A 24,549-nucleotide genomic window follows, 5' to 3' on the forward strand; every position below is an offset into this window, starting at 1 on the left:
CTTTCTGTCATATGTTATTCTGCAAACATACTCTTTATAAACCATTGACTTGTGTACCTTCTATTATTTTTTGTTCTATTTTTGTATGTATGTCCTTCGTCTGAATATGTATCTTGGATTTATTTACTTTTCTTTCTCTTTAATATCTTGATTGGTACGTCATCTTTGTATGATGATCTTAGTGTTGACAAAACTGGTTTCTATAATCAATGAATAATATAAATTAGCTATGAAGCATGGACACTTCTCCGATTTGCCGTGTCCGCGTGTCGGACACATTTCGGATACAACACTTATCAACACTAGAATGAGACCCGCGCGATGCGCGGGATGGTAAATTAATGATTGTATATAATAAATATTAAAAATTGTTATATTTTGTAGAAATAAATTAAATATGTGTAAATTGAAACTAAATTTAAAAGGTGTTTTATTTTATATAATTTGTAGTACAAAAGATTTGGATGTTGGAGTTGTACAAAGTGACATTTTTATTTAGTGGCTTGATTTTTGCATTTGTTTTAGTTGATGGACTTAGTCATCTTATGTGGCGCTCGTCCTCCTTTTTTTTTGTTGGTTGTTAGAGTTGGTGCTTTCTTCTTTTTGTCGTACGTTCTTGCGAAAACATGTTCTTTATGAATTGTTGAGTTTAATGCACTTTCTATTTTGTTATTTGGTTCCAACTTTGTATGTATGTTCTTCTTTTGAAGATGTGTCTTGAATTTGTAAGGTTTTCTTTCTCCTTAATCTCTTGATGGGGTGGTGCTTCAATGTCATTATTTTTCTGAAATGTCATTAGATTTGAAGCAGTTGTGCCCAATAAGTTTTTTGTGTCGCCATCAAATAGTACAAAAGTTATTGTAACACTTTGATGTAAAACCTTTAATTGAATTCTGAACCTAAAATAAGTATTGGGCTAGCAACTAATAATTTGATAGATGAGATTATGAAAAGCATATAGAGTTACCTTATTGTTGGATATTGTTGTGTTTGATTACATGTGCCACAAATGTAGTTGTTTCTTTTTTTTATATGCTTTTTTCTGACACTTTTTACATTTAACATAATTGCTAAAATTGTGATGATCTTTTCCTATTCCAATATTCAATTTATGTTATCATTAGGTATATGGTATTTGAGTAAGTATGAATGTATGATGTATGTTATGATTTTTTTTTGTCATACCTGATCATCAGATTCTCATTGCAGTTTGGAAATAAAATTTTTTGTACTAAATTTGATGTTATGTGAAGGAATAGTGATAAGAGACTTATATATGTAGTTTAAATGGTATGAAATTTAAATACTTATAACGTAAAATTTATTATGATTAATAATATTATTATTATGACATTTGTAATATGAATATTTATTACCTTTAGTGAGTTATTTATAAAAATTAATAAATTAATTGTTGTGGTTATAAATTTATTGTTTATAATAAATATAAGAATATAAATTCAATGTATTTGGAGGTTATAAATTTATTGGATTCTATTTTTTAGTTTTTTATTTGTATCTAATATGAAAATGTATGTCTAATATCATATTTTTTGGTTTCGTTTTGATACTCTTTTAATAAATTTGTTTTTTTTAATTTTCAAATATTCTTTTCAAAATTTATATTGGTAAAATAAAATAGAATTTATTTTTAATAATAAGTAAAAACTACAATAATAGTTCTTTGTACCTAGTGTTACTTATAAAAATTAAAATGATTATTTTTTTTTACCAAAAATACAGAGACTCGAACTTGCGACCAATATGGGAGACTATGCCATTTGAGGTATAACTCATTAACAAAAATGAAAATGATTATAATAAACATAATTATAATAATAAAATATAATTTTTATTTTTTAAACTTTTAATTTATAAATTGATTGTTGCGGTTATAAATTTATTGTATTGTTTATAACGGTAAGATATAATAAATATAAGAATATAAATTCAATGTATTTGGAGGTTATAAAGTTATTGGATTCTAATTTTTAGTTTTTTATTTGAGTATTTTATTTTTTTTGCTGATTTGGAAATAATAGTTGATTTGACAAGAATTGAGTGATTGATTATAAAGTTGTGCCAAGTAAGCAATATTATTGACATGGCATTAGTAGGAGAAAAGAAATGTCTCAAAAGTAATGTGGTGCATGCTTATGTATCTACTTTTATATATTAAGAATAGATGGTGCAAAACAATTTATCACAGTGGTGCAATATATAAACACCAAGGCAATTCACCGAATATAGTAGCATATGACACATTGAAATCAAATTAAAAAATCCCAAAAATTCAAATTCAAATACATGTCTGCAACAGATTGTACAACATGAAATTTCTAGAAAACAGAAACCAAACCAAAAGTCTCAATGTTCGAAAGTGCGGATTCCAAAAGGAAATATTAAATTTTACAACGCAATGGGTCACTTGCTCAATCGTGTTGTTGCACGATTGCTTTTTGCATGAAGGTTTCAGTCTCACCTGTTACACCACATATAAGTTATCGTGTTTTTTGAGTAATCAATGTTATTCAAACATTATAAAGTATATAAAAATCTTACTATTCCTGTCTTATTTCTCAGCATTATGTTGGGTCCATGGATAATCTGTATGAGAAGGTATGATATAACAATATAACACATTAATAAGAATGATTGAATGAAGAATAAGAATATTGTAGAGAGAATGAAGAATGTTGTTGGATTACCAAATCCATCTGCGATCAACTTGAATGGCGGGGATATGGGAGATTTTGGGCCAAATCTGTGGATCCTTCTTCTCGCATCGTTCGGCCAGCAAAGGGCTATCATAGATGCCGAGTTTTATTAGAGAGGCAGGCAGCTTTTCTCCCTCTATATTCTCCAACTGGCAACAACGCTCAATACGCAGTTCCTGGAGGGAGGTGAGGTGGGCAAGTCCCTTGCATTCCAAAGTCCCCACACTTTTAAGGCATTTAATTCTGAGGGACTCAAGGGAGGCAGGCAACCAACCTTCCTTTGGGAAGCTCTTCACACACTCACTGTAATCAGAAACTTCACGATAAAAGATAAGACTAGTAATCCCATGAAACTGCGGATGCATGAATGCTGCAGAGCTCACTAGTTTCTCGCTGTAGGTGATTTCAAGATATCTCAGGCTACGGTGTGGATGCCCTGTATCACACAAATCAATCTCTGGACAAGCCACTAATGAGAGTTTCTCAAGCTGAGGTGCTGCCATCCATAGCGTTGACACAGATTTCAAACTCCCACAATAGAAGATATATAAAGAAAGGAGACAAGAAAGAGAGCGTGACACCACAAGAGACTCCATCTTTTGGAATTCGCTGATACTAACACTCACGAGATTTGGAAAGGCATCCAATAACGAGAAGGATGTATGTGAATCACAGCTGTTCCCTATTGATAGTTTCTGCAGTGAGTGATGTTGCCCATCCATTTGGAATTCAAATGATTCTCCACAATTCTCGATCGTCAACTCTTGTAGTGATGGGGGAATAGCACTCACTGGAAACAATATGTGGGAGGAACAATTTGAGATGCATAAAGAAGTGAGGCAACTCAGTTGCATATGCATTATGGCCTTCACATCCCGCTCCACTTGATCGTTTCCTCCAATTGATAGTTGACGCAGTAAAGGAGGTAGCTCTCTAATTCTCACTTCATTCCCGTTTCCAAATATGCCTAAAGAGGTCATTGCAGGAGCTTTTGGAACACAACACCTCAGCTGCCCGCAACTCTCAATAGTAAGTGATTGCAAAGATGGTAGATGATTGGGCAAATCTCGTATCAACATGGGACAGTCCTGTATTGAAAGCTCCCTAAGTCTCGGAAATGCATTGAACTCCAATGAACGCCACTCCTTCCAGCAATCCAATGACTCAAACTTAAGAGTTTCAAGCATTGGGAATGGTGGTGTCTCCAAACAAGATTCACCATTCTGGTTAAAGTAAAACTCAGCACCCACACTTTCCAGACTTCCAAAGCGTTTAATTGTTAGGTGCTTCAAAGAGGGCATTTGTCCAAGTGAAGGAAGCATACAGCACCCGCAGCAATTATACAATGTTATTTTGGTGATGTTGTGGTAGGAAGAATGTCCCACCCAATCTGGAAATCTTGTACCCCTGTAACCACCCATATATAACTCTTTCAAATTAGTGTGAGGTCGTAACTTGTCAAGTATATCTCTTTCCATTTCGGAATCAACTCTATTCTCTCTATGCCACGACCAACCCAACACCATAGAATCAATGCCATCCTTATCACACATTCTTGCCTCCAAAGCTTCACTGCTGTTCACCACATTCTCCAATTTCCGAATGGAAATTGATTTTTGTAGATCTGCAAGTGCTCCCAATTCGTTAATCTTGTTTTCTTCATGCTTTCCAACAACAAAATTACTTAAAAACTGCAAACTTTTCAAATTGCTCATGCCTTTTGGCATCTCATGCAACCCATTCCTCTCAATACCAAGATGACGCAAATTTACAAGGTCTTTCATGCCAGCAGGTAGCATTATCAGACTCGTACAGATATTCAACTTCAAGGTCTGCAAATTGTATAGGTTACCCAATGACTCTGGCAATGTCACAATCTTGGTCTCAGAGATATCCAAGTAACGCAAATGAATCAACTCATCACCTATTGAATCAGGTACTGACTCAAGAGGAAAGCATTTCAACGACAGCACTCTCAGGTACTTCAACTGTGACAACAAGATACAAGGTGCGTTTTCTATGTTAAATGGGATCCATGACTCCAAATTGATTTCAAGAAATGTCCTTGTGTGTTTTACTGTATCGCAAACTCCCAAAAGTTTTGAAATTGGATAATTACCTTTGGCATTATGTGACAAATGACGAGCTTTAATATCAACCTCAACTGCATTCCAAAGCTCTTCGGCTCTGAAATAGAATTCTCCAGCACATGTCATTGCTAAATCATGCACAAGATTATGCATCACAAATATCTTTTCACGGGAATTGTGAGGTTGGAAAAATGATCTCGCAATTAATTCATCAAAATATTCACCACCAACTTCTTCCACAGTCTTTTTATCTACTGGTTGCAAAAAATTCTCAGCCATCCATAACAATATCAATTCATCCTTGCTAAATTCATAGTTCTTGGGATACAAGGAACAATAAATAAAGCACTGCTTCAAATATGAAGGAAGAAAATAATAACTTATTCTTAATGCTGGAACAACATTTGTCTTGTCATATGAAAGTTCCCAGATTTCACTCTTTAGTAAATGATTCCAAGACCTGATATCCGAATTTCCACGCAATAAGCCTCCAAGGGCTTGAGCTGCCAAGGGCAATCCATCACACCTCTTTACCATATCTCTGCCGATTTTTTCCAGGGTTGGATTCTCCAAAGAAATAGTTGAAAGACGTGCATGCTTTGAAAACACCAACCAACAATCTTCATCAGACAATGGACTCAGTTCATGAGGTGAAATAGTCTGCACTACAGAAGCCACATTTTTATTTCTTGTAGTTATGAGAATTTTACTTCCCTTAACCCCGTTCTGAAAAGGTTTTAGAAACCTATTCAAATCATCATAATTTTTATCCCATACATCGTCCAAGACAATGAAGAACTTTTTCCTCGACAACTCTTCTTTTAAATCATGCTGAAGTAAATTCAAATTTGTCAAGTCACAACGCCACGAAACTATTGCCTCAATTATAGTCTTGGTGACCTTGACAACATTAAACTCTTCCGACACACAAACCCAACCTCGAAAATCAAAACTCTCCTTCACTTTGTCATCGTGGTAAACCAACTGGGCCAAAGTAGTCTTTCCTATTCCGCCCATGCCCACAATGGGAATGACAGATAAATCACCATCATCAGCATCATCATCATTATCCAACAACAGTTTCAGTATGGCCTCCTTGTCTTCTTTCCTGCCACATATCTCCGGTGGTTCAACAAGAAATGTGGATGGAATTCTCCATGACATGTCCAACTTTGTAACCTCCTTCAGAGGAAGTGAAATTTTGCCTGCTACGACAGTCTCTAGTCTTCGAACTGTTTTTTCTATGTCACCAGTATCTTCTATGTATGAATCAACAAGACGAGACCAGGAAGAAGAGTTACCTGCCTCCCTTTTAGTGGCAGCGATGGCGGCTTTAGTGGAGATCTCATCGAGCAAGTCATCGGCCATATAGAGAGCATCTTGAAGATCAACAAGCCACTCCTTCACTTTCTTGTCACTGAACTGCTTCAGCTCAGCATCATCAAGAACAGGTCCAACATTATACAGACAATTCTGCAACCTTCCAAGCAACTCAAGAGCAGAGTCGTTTCCGTTGAGGACAGAATCATCTTCAAACATTGAAGACAGGTTATCCAAAACAACCTCAACCAAGGGAGAGAGGTAAGCTCCACCATAAGGTTTTGCAGCCATGGGTGAATCTCTAGTGCAGCAGATGAGATGGGATCAGAACAAAGAAAGAAAGAAAGCTGATGGATGATAGGGTTGGCAGTTTCTCTCTATTACAAGAAGATTACAATAATATTCTCTTCTTCTTTTAAGGGAGAACACTTCCCTCTTAATATATATAAAAAAATATTTATCAAAAAAATTCTTATACTTTTTTCTCTATTTTCTCTATTTGTTATCTAATGAGATTATCAATTTATATTAAAACTCTTCTCACCTTAACCACACAACAACTATAGGTGAATAATGTGTATTAATTTCCACCATTAATGTTTAATGGCTTATAAGTAAGATAATTTTTCTCCTTTCATTTTGTTAGATTTTTATTTCTGTTTCATAAAAATTAACTTTACTATTTTTAGATGAAGTTGACTTTGATGAACTTTATGATCGTGTTCTGAGGTGATCACGCGGAATGCTAGGAAGCATTGGGTAGGCCACCAAAAATAAATAAATTACATTATGTTTCCTTTTCAGTGATTTCAGAGGACAATTATTTGAGGTGATTTTTTCTCAAGCTTAGACAGAATGGCAGAGAATGGTGGCTATTTCTGGTTTGAAGAAATCTTAGACAAAATGGCAGAGGAAGAAGAGAATAGAAAGCAATGAAAAATGAATCTGAAGTTTGATTTAGAATTTGGAAAATTATTACTATATCCGGAAATTCATAACTAACTTCAACTAATTCTGTTTTGATAGCAGAATCTGGTTTCACATTATCTCTATGATGCTTCCAAATACATCATGCCTAGTCCATCAACCAGATCAATTTGTTCAAGAAGTTAATACTTTCAGCATTTCAAAGTTTATCACTTTTATTTTGTGTGTGTGTGGAATAATAATAATAATAATAATAATAATAATTTGTACGTGAGTATTCGAAAATTGAAATAACTATTTTGGTTTTTCTTAGTCTCTCTTATATTTGGTTTTTTTGTTCTTTCTAATTATTGGATAGAGTTAAACCTGATTCTTTTAATTTTTTTTACTAATTCTTTAACAACTGAATTATAGTAATTCTTATCATATCTATTATCTTAAATAAAAAGAATAAATATTTTTTTTGGTCTTTGACCATTTATTCTAATGACAAAGTGTCTTTTTACAATTTGAAAATACTTGATCGGTCTCCAACCATCTCTATATTTGGTCAATTTTCTAAAAATATTTGTTATACAGAAAGTGTACAAAATTAAGAAAATTTAGACATCTGTTAACAATTTCTTTTAAAAAAAGTAATGTTAAAACATATGTTAAAAAAATAACATTACGAATTTTGAATTATATTAACCATTTTCTGATGAAAAATTCCATGGGATGTTGTTTTGAATGATACTCAGTGCTGCCTTCACATGTCTTCCTATTTTCTATTTCTTCTCTTATTTGATGGTTTGAGGAGGAAATTTCAACTTTTATTCATTGTCAAAGATCTTATTATTACTATTTAACTTTTCACTTATATTTAGTGGGATAAACATAGTTGTTGCTGCATTATTGACTAATTTTTTTATTTTTCTAATGAAACATACAATTCTTAATCAACAATGCATAATAAAATAGGGGGGGGGGGGGGGGAATAAATACGTGTATGCAAAAGAATAGCAAATGATGAATTTACCCCAATAATACGTGTATAAACCCCAATAACTAAAGCAAAAATGAATTTATCTGCTAAACTTTAGTTCGTGTGTCTGAAATTTCTTATCAAATGGTTTAGGAAAAAAAAAATTAAAGAGTAACATACACATGAACCGAAATTCTAAAGGTAAAATTTTTTTCCCAATAAGAAGGACTATATCAATTTGATAATGGTCAATATTATGATGGCAATGAGGTCTTTTCCTGGTATTCCTTTGGCACTTCCTCAAGCTGGAGCTGATTGACCCTGCAGCAGATGTACGAATTGGCTCTGGCCACGTGGCTTTCTATGAGAACCCCAAACTTCATGCAGAAAAAGAAAAACCATAGCTGCAGAAGTTGTGATGTTGGCTCCATGGATAAGCTGTATGAGAAGTTATAAAGTGTTAACTGTGTGAGTAAGGAATGAATGATATAAGACATTAATAATAATGAAGAAGAAGAATATTGTAAACAGAATGAAGAATGAAAATATATTTGGGCAATAGAGAATATTGTTGTGTGTGTGAGAGAGAGATATATAAAGAAACAGTTACCTGTTGAAGTTGTTAGATTACAAAATCCATCTGCTATCAACTTGAATACCATGGATATGGGAGATTTTGGGCCAAACCTCTGGATCCTTCTCCTCGCACCGTCTTCCCAACAAAGGGGTTCCTTTGATGATGAGTTGTTTTAGAGAGGCAGGCAGCTTGTCTCCCTCAATATTCTTCAACTTGGAGCAATGATGAATACTTAATTGTTGGAGACAGTTGAGATGAGCAAGTCCCTTGCATTCCAACGTCTCCACACTTTGAATGTAAAAAAGTGTGAGAGACTCAAGTGAGGCAGGCAACCAACCTTCCTTTGGGAGGCACTTCACACTCTCCTTATATTCACCGAAAATGCGAAGATGAGTAAGTCCATAAAATTGCAAATTCATGAATGCTGCACAACTGATTAGTTTGGAGTAGCTGATAGTAAGAGATTTCAGGCTACAATGTGGATCCCCATCCCCTGTAGGAGTCAATTCAATCTCTGGGCATTCCAGTATTGTGAGATCCTCTAGCTGAGGTGCTGCCATCCATAGCGTTGACACTGACTTCAAACTCCAACAACCGGATATATATAAAGACCGAAGACATGAAAGAGACTGTGACACCACAATAGACTCCATGTTTCTACACTCCTTGATTTGGAGACGCACGAGATTTGGAAAGGCATCCCAAGAGAAGGATGTAGCTGAATCATAGTAGTTAATTATATTCAGTGACTGCAGGGACTTGTGATGCCCATCCATTTCGAGTTCTAGTTTTACACAACCTGATATTGTCAACTCTTGTAGTGATGCAGGAATACTACTCACTGGAAATGATATGTGGAAGGAACAATCTGAGATGGATAAAGACGTGAGGCAAGTCAGTTGCTTATGCCGAAAGGCCTTAACCACCGGCTCCACTTGATCAATTCCATGAATTGATAGTTTACGCAGTAAAGGAGGTAGCTCCCTAGTTCTCACTTCTCCAGCACCAACTATGTTTAAAGAGGTCATCACAGGAGCTCTTGGAAGACAACAACGGAGATACTTGGAATTGTCAATGGTAAGTGATTGCAAAGATGGTAGATGATTCGGCAAATCTCCTCTCAACATGCGACAGTCACTTAAGGTAAGCTCCGCAAGTCGAGGGAATGCAAACTCCATTAAACGCCACTCCACCCAGTCACTAATTGAGCAAAATGTAAGAGTTTCAAGCACTGGAAATGGTGTCTCCAGACAAGATCCACCCTTGTAAAACTCAGCACCCACAGTTTTCAGACTTTTAAAATCTGAAATTGTAAGGTGCTTCAAAGAGGGCAATTGTCCAAATGAAGGAAGCACAGAACATTTATTGCAATGTTGCAGGGTTAGTGTGGTGATGTTGTGGTAGGAAGAATTTCCCAACCAATCTGGGAACGTTGTGCCTCTGTAACCACATATCTCTACTTCTTTCAAATTACTGTGAGGTTGTAACTTGTCAAGTATATCTCTTTCAATTTGGGAATCAGCTGCATCCTTCTTTTTGACACCAAAAGCAAAAACTACATCCCTACTTTTATTTGACGACCAACTCAACTTCAAAGAGTCAATGCCATCCTTATCGAACATTCTTGCCTCCCAAGCTTCACTGCTGTCGACCACATTCTCCAATTTGTCGATGGAAATTGATTCGCGCAGATTCGCAAGTGCTCCCAGTTCTTTGATCTTGTTCTCTTCATGCTTCCCAACAACAAAGTCGCTTAGAAACTGCAAACTTTTCAATTTGCTCATGCCTTTCGGCATCTCGCGCAAACAAGTTGCTCTAATATCAAGATGCCTTAAATTTACAAGATTCTGCATGCCATCCGGAAGCATTTTCAATTTTTCACATCCAATCAGCTTCAAGGTCTGCAAATTGTAAAGATTACCCAAAGACTCGGGCAATGTCACAATGTAGGTTCCAGAGAGATCCAAGTAACGCAAATGAATCAACTCACCTATTGAATCAGGCACCGACTCAAGAGGAAAGCATTTGAACGACAAAGCTCTAAGGCGCTTCAATTTTGACAACAAGATACAAGGTGTGTTTTCCATGTCAAATGGGATATTTGGTGACAAATTGATTTCAAGAAATGTCCTTGTATGTTCTACTCTAGCACAAACTCCTAGAAGTTTTGAGATTGTATAATTGCCTTTAGCATTATGTGATAAATGACGGGTTTTAATATCAATCTCAACAGCATTTTCATGCTCTTCTGCTCTAAAACAGAATTCTCCAGCATAGATCATTGCCAAATCATGCACAAGATCATGCATCACAAATGTCTTTTCATTGGTACTATGAGGTTGGAAAAATGACCTCACAAATAATTCATCAAAATATTCGTCACCAACTTCTTCTAGAGTCTTTTCTCCTACTGGTTGTAAGAGATTCTCCGCCATCCATAACAAGATCAATTCATCTTTATCAAATTCATAACTCTTGGGATATATGGAACAATAAACAAAACACTTTTTTAGACACGAGGGAAGGTAATAATAACTAACTCTTAAAGCTGGAACAATTTTGATCTTGTCATTGGAGGATTTCCAGATCTCGTTCTTCAATATATGATTCCAAGACTTGACTTCAGAATTTCCACGCAATAAGCCTCCGAGTGCTTGAGCTGCCAAGGGCAATCCATCACACTTCTTCACAATATCTTTGCCAACTTTTTCCAGAGTTGGATTCTTCATAGAATCAGCAGAAAGACGTGCGTGTTTTGAAAATATTAACCAGCAATCTTCATTAGACAACAAACTCAGTTGGTAATGTAGATCGGTAGTTGCAACCACAGAAGCAACCTTTTCACTACGGGTTGTCAAAAGGATTTTACTTCCGTGATTGCCGTAGCGAAAAGGTTTTAGAAGATCCTCCCAAATGTCTTGTTGATCATGCCAGACATCATCTAAAACAACTAAGAATGTTTTTCCTATCAACTTTTGTTTCAGATGAGTTTGAAGTGAATCAAAATCATCCCTCTTATAAGAACTACAAGTTATTTTCTCTAGTATAGTTCTTGTAAGGCTAATAGGATTAAAATTTTCAGCAACACACACCCAAGCTCTAGTGTCAAATTTTCCCACTACTTCGGCATCACTGTAAACCAGTTGAGCCAGAGCAGTTTTTCCTATTCCACCCATACCCCAAATTGGGATCAGAGTAAGAGGTGATTCAGAATCATCTAGCAACAGTTTGATTATCTCTCTCTTCTCTTTGTCCCGACCGAATATGTCAGAACTTACAACGAGAGATGTGGATGGAATTCTCCATGATGTGTCCAACTTGGCACTCTTTTCTAGACCAAGTTTAGCTTTTCGTTCTACAAGAGACTCTAGTTTGCCAACTATTTTTTCCATGTCGCCATTATCTTCAATATACGAATCAACAAGACGAGAGCAGGAAGAAGAGTTACCTGGATCCCCTTGAGTAGCCGCGATGGCGGCCTTAGTAGAGAGTTCATCAAGCAAGTCATCAGCAAAATAAAGAGCATCTTGGAGATCAACAAGCCACTTCTTGACTCTCTTGTCAATGAACTGCTTCTGCTCAGCATCATCAAGAACAGGTCCAACATCATACAGACTTTTCTCCAACCTTCCAAGCAACTCCTGGGCAGAGTAGTTTCCTTTAAGGACAGAGTCATCTTCAAGTATTGAAGACAACTTGTCTAAAACAGCATCAACGAAAGAAGTGAGATAAGCTCCACCATCAAGTTTTGCAGCCATGATTGAATCTCAAATGCAGCAGCAGATCAGATTGAATCAGAACGAAGAAAGAAAGGTGATGGATGAGAGATGGGTTTGCAGTTTGCAATGTAGTCTCTGGATTTTGAAGCTAAGGGAAGTGTTTGTTTTTATGTGCTGTGAGTGAAGTTGACTTCATGAGCTCATGATCTTCGTTTCATTAATAATGCATGATTTTGGGATCTGCTTCCCTTGTTTAAGATCTGATATAACTTATAACAAGAGCTGTCAAATGGGGAAAGAATAAAGATACACAATTGGTTACATGCCTAGGAAAGTCTATGTAACTAACTCTTCGAAATCATGATACTTAGTGCTGCCTTCTTTTTTTTTTTATTGGTTTGAGCTGGAAACTTTCAATTTTATTGATTCTAAAGGATTTTATTGTTTATTTTATTGATTTTATTTATTGTTCCCTGATAATTATTGAGTAGACAAGCTTTGTTGTTGAATTATTTGAGTAGTTGAAGAACATGCTGTAGCCCTTACCACTTAGTAAACTAAAAACAAGCTGTAGTTATACTATATCATTAATCATTGATGATATAATTATACTGTCACTGGAAAGAAATTTCTATTAGCTGGCAATCTCTCATTGTTTTTATGTTTGTATAGATTATTTCTACCGTCAATTATTATGTCCTGTATTAGTTATTGGTATTTTCTAGAGTTTTATTTTTATTTTTTAGAGAATTAAAAAATATATTTTGATTCTTCAAAGCAAATTGAATTCTAATTTAAAATTTAAAAAATTCACCTCAATTATTATTTTACAAGATACAATAACTTTTCAGACACACCTTTTTAATTATCATCTATTTTACTAGTAATAATATTTTCTCTCCAAATACATTTTTTCTTTTCTTATTACACCTCTTATACTCTTTCTTTAATTATTCTTTTTCTTTTTCCAATTTTTATACTCTTTCTTTTTTTCTTTTCCTCTGTATTGGGGAATAAGAGTATTTTTACTATTCACTCTTACTGACATAGCTTGATGTATAGTTAGTTAAGTTAATATCCTTATTAAGGACTCATTTGTAATTTCTCTATGCTGACTAGGACTAGTTAGTTACATTGTTAGTAGCAGAAATAGCTGTTATGCCTTCACTATATATAGTCTAACTGCATAGTGTAAATGTGTGATTCACCATTATAACAAAATCACTTTATCAAACTCACATGCTTCTCTCACTCAATTTCTCTCTCATTTCATCACTCTGTATCATTTCATCTTCACACTTTTTTGTTTTCTCTATTTTAGATTTGTTTTCCAAAAATAATAATAATAAAAGAACACCTATTTATGGCAGCAAAATCAACAAGAGAGACAAGGACGACAACAACAACGTCCATGTTCATAGAATTGCTTTTTGCAAGGTTTTACTCTCACCTGTTCCCACCACATACAAATTATCATATTTGTTGATTAATTATGTTACTAATTATAATGTGTATATAAGTGCCTATTTAACATGCCAACAAGATTTGATGATAAATAAAAAAAGTCTTAATTAGAGTGGAGACAGCATCAGAAGTCTGGGGTGGTAAACTATATATACCAACACAGACGTTAAAAAAAGTTTATTTTTCATCATATTTATACATCAATTTTTGCTCCAAAATTCCATTCTAGTAATTGGCTAATTTTGAAAACTAATTAAACTTGTTTAATATGTATGCAAAAAAAATTTAACTAGAAATTCTATTACTATAAAATTAGCAAAGGCTTAATGGTGCAAAATAATTAATCACACTCCTCCATTATACAAACGCCAAGGTCACAATTCACCAATATAGCATATGATACATCATACATCTAAAGAAAAATTCAAAAATCCCAAAAAATAAATACATGTCTGCAAAAGAAAGTACCTACACATGAATCTTCCAAAATGGACCATGACCATGAGGTATCTAAAAACTTGAAACCAAGCCAAGAGTCTCAATCTTCAAAAGGGTAGGTTCCCAAAGGAAAAAAAAATAAACAAGCTAAGGTATTAAATTTTCCCATGCAATAGTCATGTATAATGCCTCTCTTGAATCTCTTGGATTGTGATCACGATTGTGGCTCTGCCTTGTTGCTCAATTTCTTTCTGCAAGAAAGTTTCACTCTTACCTATTCCAACATGATGAAGTATATATTTCTTCTTTGGGAGTATACAAATTTTCATGAAATGAACTTTTCATTCTCTTGAAATAAAAACATCATTAATTCAGGCATCCATACCACTTATGACATTAGGTTTCTTAAGCACTTGATGAAGCTCATTGAGGCTCCTCTCTATATCAGTCACTTTGTCATGCCTCTCTTGAATCTCTTGGATTGTGTCCATGATTGTGGCTCCTCTCTATATAATAATCATGCTAGATTGGATAATGATAAACTAAATATGTAAATAGGTGTTATACAATTCACTTGTTTTAGGGAAATAGTGTAGAAGTGGTCGGCTTCCACTTATTAATCCTTAGGAGGAAGCCATATCAGTAAGAGACAGAGAATGAAGAAAAATGTACTTAAATCTTAATTAGGATTTAGGATCATTTAAAATTGAGATAATTATGCATTATTCTACAAAGTAGAAACAACTTTTCCTTGTGATTCTAAAGTTATAGATGCTCAAACCATCAGGGAAATTCTTGATCAGATAAACATGTCCTATTTTATATTGTAAATGATCTTTGGCTAACCAATGAAAAAATCTTCAACAGAAGATTGCAAAATTTCAGGTGACGCACAAAAGTCTCAAGCAACATTATCTTTGCAGCCATCAATTGCTGACCCTCGGAACCATTTTTGAGCTTGGATTCACTCAGCCTATGGTACAAAGTTCTCAAAAATAAAAGAAATTCATGTTCTTATTTGGTAACTTATTTAATTATTCATGGACATAATAAGTTTCATTTCTTGTTTTTCCTTTCTAGGCAAAGGAGGAATTGATATACACATTGGAACTCCTGAGCACTCTCTTGCAGATATGATGGACACTGGACATGGACATGGCACGATCATCCCCCCGAAATGGGTTTCGGCTGCGGCCAGAAACTGCTGCAACCTTAATGTTTAATTTGGCAAGGATATTAAGTGAGTCTTGGTGTAGCATTGCACCAAAATCCTCGTATCCATGTCAGGTCAGATGGAAAATGCTATTTTCTTACTCAGGCAATTCATCCTTGGCTCAATTATATACTCTATCAGTTTTAAAAATGTGTTACTTTAAAAATTTTGCATATTAACAATTCAATGTAGCTGAGTACAATCTGTATCTATATACAATGAGTTATTAACGTATCGAATTTCTAAAGTGACAGATTTTTTCAAATAGATGGAGTATATAATTATAATATTAAAATATAAATATTAATGTAATTGTCTTTCTGCAGAAGCTTGATATTTTGAAGCAGAAAGACTAATGAACTATGATGTGTGTGTATTGAGTTAAAATATCAGCATGAATCTGTAGTTTTTTTATTTGGTGTTCTTTTTACTATCATGCCTAGGTTTGGTATTCTATTTATGGATTTTTGGCTTTATCAAATAATATATAATGCCATCTTTGTTAGAAATAAAAATAAGACATTTGACAAATGCATATTACAACTAGTTTCTTTTCAGTTTCTACTTTATTTATACGTTCTGCATTATTAACAGACACTTTGAAAGTGAATTACAATATTGCACGAAAATTTCTAATTAATTAATTAATCTTACTATAGTAGCATACATATCTTCTGTATAATTAACAGAAACACTAAGAATTGAAATAGATGAAATATTTGTAATAAAAATCTTACATTTTTACACAAAAAGCTAAGGTAATGTTTTGCTCTTTAATTTTTTTTATACTGATATGTTTATAATAAGTTGTTTAGTTAAAGTGACATCATTTGATAATTTCTAATTGACATTGTCAAGTAAAGACTTTTAGTTTCATGAAAGACTAACAAAAAGAATATGAGAAACAATGTTACCAATTAGAGGCAATTCTTTGTCACCAATATACAATAAAACAGAGAAAAGGGAGAGACAGAGAGAGAAAGGAGAGGGGTGCGAAAATCATAGATCACAAAGGCTCAATGGTGCAAAACAGTTAATCACACTCCTCTAATATATAAACGCAAAGTTAACTCCCCAATATAAAGAAAATTTCAAAAATGCCAAAAAATAAATATATGTCTGCAAACGAATGTACTAACATGAATCTTCCAAAAATGATCATGACCATGAGGTTTCTAGAAAGTAGAAACCAAACCAAAAGTCTCAATCTTCAAAAGGGTAGAAGGGTAGGTTCCAAAAGAAAATAAAGAAGCTAAGGAATTAAATTTTCCAATGCAATGGTCAGTTTGCTCAATTGTGTCCATGATTATGGGTCTCCCTTGTTGCTCAGTTGCTTTCTGCATGAAAGTTTCAGTCTCACGTGTTACCACCACATGTAAGTTATCATATTTTTTGAGTAATCAATGTTATTCGAACATTATAAAATATATAAAAATCTTACTGTTACTGTCTTATTTGTCAGCAATGAGCCCTGTGTATTGCAATGATTGAAATTGTTCATGGAAGAAGTTGTGTTGTTGGGTGGATGGATAATCTGAATGAGAAGTTAAAGTGTTAAGTAAGGAATGGAAAAGCACATGTATAAGAATGAATAAAAATGAAGAATAAGAATATTGTAGAGAGAATGAAGAATGAAAAGTCGTGAGTCAGTTTATATGCAGAGTATAAATCATGATGAAAAACATAAATATGAATAATGTTGTGTGTGTATGTGTTGAAGTTGTTGGATTACCAAATCCGTCTGAGATCAACAAGAATGGCGGGGATGTGGGAGATTTTGGACCAAAGCTGTGGATCCTTCTTCTGACATCGTTTGCCCAGCAAAGGGCTTCCAATGATGCTGAGTCGTATTAGAGAAGCAGGCAGCTTATCTCCCTCCAAATTCTGCAACTTGTAACAATACTGAATACGTAGTTTCTGGAGGGAGGTGAGGTGGGCAAGTCCCTTGCATTCCAACGTCTCCACACTTTCAATGCGATCCAGTGTGAGAGACTCAAGGGAGGCAGGCAACCAACCTTCTTTTGGCAGGGACTTCACACTCTCGCCGTATTTACCATCAATGTTAAGATGAGTAAGCCCATGAAATTGCGAATTCATGAATGCTGCAGAGCTCACCAGTTTCTCGCTGTAGCTGATTTCAAGAGATCTGAGGCTACGGTGTGGATCCCCATCCCCTGTAGGAGACAAATCAACCTCTGGGCAACCCAGTAATGTGAGATGCTCTAGCTGAGGTGCTGCCATCCATAGCGTTGACACAGATTTCAAACTCCCACAATGCGTGATGCTTAAATCACGGAGAGATGAAAGAGAGCGTGACACCACGATACACTCCATGTTTCCACAGTAGCTGATTACAACACGCATGAGATTTGGAAAGGAATCCAACAACGAGAAGGATGTAACTGAATCACAGCTGTTCTGTATTGATAGTTCGTGCAGCGAGTGATGTTGCCCATCCATTTGGAATTCTAGTTTTGTGCAATTCCAAATCGTCAACTTGTGAAGTGATGCGGGAATACTACTCACTGGAAACCATATGTGGGAGGAACAATTTGCAATGGATAAAGACGTCAGGCAAGTCAGTTGCATGAGCATTATGGCCTCTACCGCCGACTCCAACTGATGGTTTCCTGCAATTGATAGCTCACGCAGTAAAGGAGGTAGCTCCCCAATTCTCACTTCATTCCCGCCTTCTATCCTTAAAGAGGTCATTGCAGGAGATCTTGGAACACACCAACTCAGCTGCTTGCAATTGGTAATCTCAAGTGATTGCAAAGATGGTAGATGATTCGGCAAATCTCGTATCAACATGGGACAGCCCTGTATTGAAAGATCCCTAAGTCTCGGAAACGCATTGAGCTCCAATGAACGCCACTCCTTCCAGTAAGGCATTGAATAAAACTTAAGAGTTTCAAGCATTGGGAATGGTGGTGTCTCCAAACAAGATTCACCATTCTGGTAAAAGTAAAACTCAGCACCCACACTTTCCAGACTTTCAAAATGTGAAATTGATAGGTGCTTCAACGAGGGCAACTGTCCCAATGACGGAAGCATACAGCAACTCCTGCAACCATCCAGTCTTATTTTGGTGATGTTGTAGTAGGAAGAATGTCCCACCCAATCTGGAAATCTTGTACCCCTGTAACCCACGATCTCTAACTCTTTCAAATTAGCGTGAGGTTGTAACTTGTCAAGAATATCTCTTTCTATTTCGGAATCAACTGTATTCTCGTCTCTATTCCACCACGACCAAGTTAACGTCATAGAATCAATGCCATCCTTATCAAACATTCTTGCCATCGAAGCTTCATTGCTGTTGACCACATTCTCCAACTTGTCAATGGAAATAGATTGCTGTAGATCTACAAGTGCTCCCAATTCTTTAATCTTGTTTTCTTCATGCTTTCCAACAACATAATTACTTAAAAACTGCAAACTTTTTAACTTGCTCATGTCTTTCGGCATCTCACGTAACTGAGTCCCTCTAATATCAAGATGGCGCAAATTTACAAGGTCTTTCATGCCAACAGGTAGCATTTCCAGATCTGTACACGAATACAACCTCAAGGTCTGCAAATTGTATAGGTTACCCAATGACTCCGGCAATGCCACAATGTTGGTCTCGGACAGATCCAAGTAACGCAGATGAATCAACTCACCTATGGAATCAGGCACTGACTCAAGAGGAAAGCTTTTCAACGACAAAGCTCTCAGGTACTTCAACTGTGACAACATGATACAAGCTGCATTTTTCATATTGAATGGATTCCACCGATCCAAATTGATTTCAAGAAATGTCCTTGTACGTTTTACTGTATCGGAAACTCCCAAAAGATTTGACATTGGATAATTGCCTTTGGCGTTATGTGACAAATGACGAGCTTTAATATCAACCTCAACTGCATTCCGAAGCTCTTCAGCTCTGAAATAGAATTCTCCACCACATGTCATTGCTAAATCATGAATAAGATCATGCATCACAAATTTATTTTCCCAAGTACTATGAGGTTGCAAAAATGATCTCGCAATTAATTCATCAAAATATTCACCACCAACATCTTCCATGGTCTTTTTTCCTACTGGTTGTAAAACATTCTCTGCCATCCATAACAACATCAATTCATCTTTGCTAAATTCATAGTCCTTGGAATACAAGGAACAATAAACAAAGCACTGCTTCAAATATGAAGGAAGAAAATAATAACTTATTCTTAACGCCGGAACAACATTTGTCTTGTCATCAGAAAGTTCCCAGATTTCACTCTTCAATAAATGATTCCAATATCTGATATCAGAATTTCCACGCAATATGCCTCCAAGGGCTTGAGCTGCTAATGGCAATCCATCACACATCTTTATGATATCTCTGCCGATTTTTTCCAGGGTTAGATTCTCCACAGTAATGGTTGAAAGACGTGCATGCTTTGAAAACACCAACCAACAATCTTCGTCAGACAATAAACTTAGTTCATGAGGTGAAACAGTTTGCACCACAGAAGCCACATTTTTATTTCTAGTAGTTATGAGAATTTTACTTCCCTTAATCCCTTTTTGAAAAGGTTTTAGAAGTGTATTCCAATCATCATAGTTTTCATTCCAGACATCGTCCAAGACAATAAAGAACTTTTGCCCGGACAACTTTTCTTTTAAATCATGTTGAAGTAAATTCAAATCTGTCAAGTTACAAGAATTCGAAGTCATTGCCTCAATTATAGTCTTAGTAACCTTGACATCATCAAACTCTTCTGACACGCAAACCCAGCCTTGAAAATCAAAATTTTCCTTCACTTTGTCATCATGGTAAAGCAATTGGGCCAAAGTAGTCTTTCCTATTCCGCCCATGCCCACAATGGGAATGACAGATAAATCACCATCAGCAGCATCATCATCATCCAACAACAGTTTCAGTATGGCCTCCTTGTCTTCTTTCCTGCCACATATCCCCAATGGTTCAACAAGACATGTGGATGGAATTCTCCATGACATGTCCACCTTGGCACTCTCCTTCAGACGAAGATAATTTTTGCGTCTTACAACAGACTCTAGTGTGCCAACTATTTTTTCCATGTCACCAGTATCTTCAATATATGAATCAACAAGGCGAGACCAGGAGGAAGAGTTACCTGGATCCCTTTGAGTGGCAGCAATAGCGGCTTTAGTGGAGAGTTCGTCGAGCAAGTCATCAGCCATATAGAGAGCATCTTGAAGATCAACAAGCCACTTCTTCACTTTCTTGTCACTGAACTGCTTCAGCTCAGCGTCATCAAGAACAGGTCCAACATCATATAGACAATTCTGCAACGTAACAAGCAAGTTGTTCCTTTCGAGGAAAGAGTCGTCTTCTTCAAGTATTGAAGTTAGGTTGTCCAAAACAGCATCAACAAAGGGAGAGAGGTAAGCTCCACCATAAAGTTTTTCAGCCATGGTTGAATCTCAAGTGAAGCAGATCAGATGGGATCAGAACAAAGAAAGAAAGGAAATGGATGAAGGAAGTGTTTGCTTTGTGTGGTAGGTGAAGTTGATTTGATGAGGTTTATGGTCTTCGGACAAAATCATGGGATGGTGTTATGAAAGATAAACAATTGGTTAATGTATTGGTGAGTGTGCTAATCACATGCTTAAGAAAGGAATCTATGTAAGTCTCCATGAACCATGATACTTTATGCTGCCTTCACATGGCTTCTTATTTTTTTATTGGACAAACTTTCTTGTTAACTAAAAACTAGCTGTAGTTGCACTTTATCACACTCACTGGTCGCTAGATGATATTACCAGATAACTGAATTATAGGCTATAAAAATAAAATGCAGGAAAAATGTTACCAGAATATAAATAGTATTAGTAAAATTTTTTTGAAAAATTTTTTTAGGCGAACATAATTTAATGCAGATTAGTATGATTGTTTTGTTTTATTAGCCGCCAAAACTGACCCTGGTCTCCATCTTAGAAAAGTGAATTACAATATTACACGGAAATTTCTAATTAATTAATCTTACTATAAGAGCGTACATATCTTATGCATAATTAATAGAAACACGAAGAATTGAAATGGATGAAATATTTGTCATAAAAATCTTATATTTTTACACAAAAAACTAAGATAATGTATTTGCTCTTTAATTTGTTTTATACTGATATGTTTATAATAGGTTGTTAATTCCCATAAAAAAAATAATAGGTTGTTAATTGTTAATTGTTTTTTAGTTAAAGTGACATCTATTCTTAATATATAAAAGTAGATACATAAGCATGCACTACATTACTTCTAAGTTATTCCTCTTATTCTACTAACGCCATATTAGCAATATTGCTTATGTGGCAAAATTTTAGAAACAACCAATCAAATTTTGCCAAATTTCAACCACTTAAATCTTGTCAAATCAACGTCTATTTTCAAATTAAAAAAAAAAACTAAAAAACAGAATAAAAAACAACAAAAACAAAATTAACATTTACCCCAAAAAATCTCTGAAAACCAAAGAGTTCATTACTTTTCTCATGCTTCTCGCCTGAAAAACTCCTTACTCTTCTCATGCTTTTCGAAACCCTCTTCTTCTTGGCACCTCTCTGTACCAAGATCCTATTTCCTCCATGCTCTTCCGGTATGAGCCATTGTGTTTTCCTCGAATCAAATTTTACTCTTCTCATGCTTCTCGAAACCCTCTTTTTCTTGGCACCTCTCCGCATTGTATCAATTGTAGAAACCAGACCAACTAAAAAAATTCGTCCAACGAAGAAAATTCGTGCCAAGTATTTTCCTAAGGATTACAATATTGAGGTAATTTTATATAAGAAATTAAAAGTAGATATACTTAACCTATTTTTATCTTTTTTATTCATAAACTTATTCTTTCCCAATCGTTTATACTTGCAGTACTTGATTCCATATCAATGGCATTTCAACAAACTCATGAGAATATATCTTCTATAAAGTAAGTCATCTCTTACACATTGTGAGTCGATGAGTAATTTCATACCAAACTTCTTTGAAAAAACTTGCGATAATATATTTCTTCATAAGTAATCAATTTTTTACGTCTGGAGTAATGTTTATATTTCTTTCTTCTAAAATTTCTCATACATATTTTTTGTGAAAGTGGTTGTATCTACAGGTATAACACGCTTCGAAATAAGGTCGACCTCTACAATGCTCTAATTGGTCCGAAAATTAAACCATCTATTTTTTTATGTAAAAATTAATATCAAAATCTTTGTTAATTAGATGTAAGTCATTTTTATTTTTCTAATGATATTATATAAACACATTTAATTACTTAACAAAGTTTAAAAATGGACCAATCAAATTTTAAAAATTAAAAAAATTAAAACTATAACTTCCATAATTAATTAATTTATTACATATTATTATTCAATAAAAATATAAAATATTAATTAAATACAACAAATATCTACATTAAAAATATCATAATAATATTATCATAACAAATTTTAAGTTATAAATTATTTAAATTTCATATTATTTTGCCATACTCAAATTTCTTACCCTTATTATTTTCATTTCATAATTCGTGATTTGTCTACACGAAATATTTACACCAACAAATAAAGAAAAATCTATTTATTTAAAAATAATTCTATGAAATAATTAGGAACAAAATAAAAATATTTATTATATTTTTAAAACAAATTTATGAAAAAAAAAAACACTCTTATTAGTTATGACTTATGACTATACTATGCACTCATGCAAATAAGATAGACAGTGGACATAGATAATTGAAGATGGCATGATCATGTCCCAAAAATGGATGTTTGATCTTTCAAGGATATTAAGTGAGTTGGTGTGTAGAATTGCACCAAAATTCTCGTATCCTTGCCAGGCCAGATAGAAAATAAAATACTATCTTCTTTTCTGGTACTCAAAAAACTCATTTTTGGCTTAATTATTTTGTTTTAAAAATATTCATTACTTTACAAATTTTTACATATTAATAATTCAGTGGATCTCAGCACAATTTGTATCAAATTACATTGAGTTATTAATATATCAAATTGCTAAAGCGAAAGATATTTCAAAACAAATAGAATGTATAACTATATTAATAATTTAATATATAAATAGTAATGTAATTGTCTTTGTGCAGAAGATTAATATTCTGAAACAGAGGGACTAAACTATGATGTTTGTGTATTGTGTATTTGTGTTAAAATAACAGCATGAATTTGTAGCTTTTTTATGTGTGTGCTTTTTACTAACATGTCTAGGTTTGATGTTCTATTTATGGATTTTTGACTTTGTCAAGTAATGTATAACAGGAAATGCCATCTTTGTTAGATTTAAGTTTTTAACTGTTATATATTATGAAGATTTGGACTAGTGTTTGAATTTCATGTACTTATTACTGTCAATTCATTGTACTAGAAAAATTATAATGAATAAATGCCATCGTCTTTCTCTAATTCTGATGATGAGCTAAAATTATGCAAAGCTAACATAATTTAATGCAGACTAGTATGATTGTTTTGTTTTATTGGCCGCCAAAAATGACTCTGATCTCCATCTTATAAAAGTGAATTACAATATTACATGAAAATTTCCAATTAATTAATCTTACCATAGCAGCATACATATCTTCAGCATAATTAACAGAAACACTGTAAATTGAAATGGATGAAATATTTGTCATAAAAATCTTACATTTTTACACACAAGATCATGCTTTTGTACTTTAATTTTTCAGATTGATATCTATATAATAAATTGTCAACTTTTTATTTGTTGTTTAGTTAAAGTTACATCATTTGATAATTTCAAATTGACATTGTCAAGCAAAGACTTTTAGTTTCATGAAATAATAATAAAAGAATATGAGAAAAGTAATGTTACTAATCAGAGGCATTCTTTGTCAGCAATACACAATAAAACAGAGGAAGAAAAAAAAATTTTCTTAGAGCACAAAGGCTTAATGGTGCAAAATAATTAATCACACTCCTCCATTATACAAACTCCAAGGTCACAATTCACCAATATAGCATATGATACATCTAAAGAAAAATTAAAAAATCCCCAAAAATAAAAACATGTCTGCAAAAGGAAGTATCTTCACATGAATCTTCCAAAAAGGATCATGATCATGAGGTATCTAAAAACAAGAAACC

General features: G+C 34.3%; 3 protein-coding genes across 4 annotated transcripts; all 3 read right to left on the minus strand.

The window, feature by feature from the left end:
* Positions 1–2,245: 2,245 nt before the first annotated feature.
* Positions 2,246–6,524, minus strand: LOC130961787 (putative disease resistance RPP13-like protein 1). Of its 2 annotated transcripts, XM_057887796.1 has the most exons (3): positions 2,709–6,524; positions 2,563–2,607; positions 2,246–2,482 (listed from the first exon to the last, which is right to left on the minus strand). In XM_057887796.1, coding segments are annotated over exons 1-2 (3,711 nt in total). In that variant the 5' UTR covers positions 6,419–6,524; the 3' UTR covers positions 2,246–2,482; positions 2,563–2,606. The 2 variants fall into 2 exon arrangements, with proteins under 2 accessions (XP_057743779.1, XP_057743778.1); XM_057887795.1 differs by having other exon boundaries at positions 2,246–2,607.
* A 1,505-nt stretch (positions 6,525–8,029) lies between these two features.
* LOC130960484 (putative disease resistance RPP13-like protein 1) lies at positions 8,030–12,682 on the minus strand. The gene is made up of 2 exons (XM_057885891.1): positions 8,629–12,682; positions 8,030–8,456 (listed from the first exon to the last, which is right to left on the minus strand). Exon 1 carries the CDS (start codon positions 12,351–12,353, stop codon positions 8,646–8,648), a length of 3,708 nt encoding a protein of 1,235 aa, XP_057741874.1. The 5' UTR covers positions 12,354–12,682; the 3' UTR covers positions 8,030–8,456; positions 8,629–8,645.
* A 3,675-nt stretch (positions 12,683–16,357) lies between these two features.
* Positions 16,358–21,098, minus strand: LOC130961004 (putative disease resistance RPP13-like protein 1). Its single transcript, XM_057886602.1, has 3 exons — positions 17,162–21,098; positions 16,871–16,963; positions 16,358–16,766 (listed from the first exon to the last, which is right to left on the minus strand). Coding segments are annotated over exons 1-2 (3,693 nt in total). The 5' UTR covers positions 20,854–21,098; the 3' UTR covers positions 16,358–16,766; positions 16,871–16,962.
* Between the last annotated feature and the right edge of the window lie 3,451 nt (positions 21,099–24,549).

Source organism: Arachis stenosperma, chromosome 2 (genome assembly GCF_014773155.1).
Source record: "Arachis stenosperma cultivar V10309 chromosome 2, arast.V10309.gnm1.PFL2, whole genome shotgun sequence".
Lineage (NCBI taxonomy): Eukaryota > Viridiplantae > Streptophyta > Magnoliopsida > Fabales > Fabaceae > Arachis > Arachis stenosperma.

Coding starts and splice junctions, on each gene's coding strand:
- LOC130961787 (XM_057887796.1), bottom strand. CDS start 6,418: ATGGCTGCAAAACCTTATGGTGGAGCTTACCTCTCTCCCTTGGTTGAG.
- LOC130960484 (XM_057885891.1), bottom strand. CDS start 12,353: ATGGCTGCAAAACTTGATGGTGGAGCTTATCTCACTTCTTTCGTTGAT.
- LOC130961004 (XM_057886602.1), bottom strand. CDS start 20,853: ATGGCTGAAAAACTTTATGGTGGAGCTTACCTCTCTCCCTTTGTTGAT.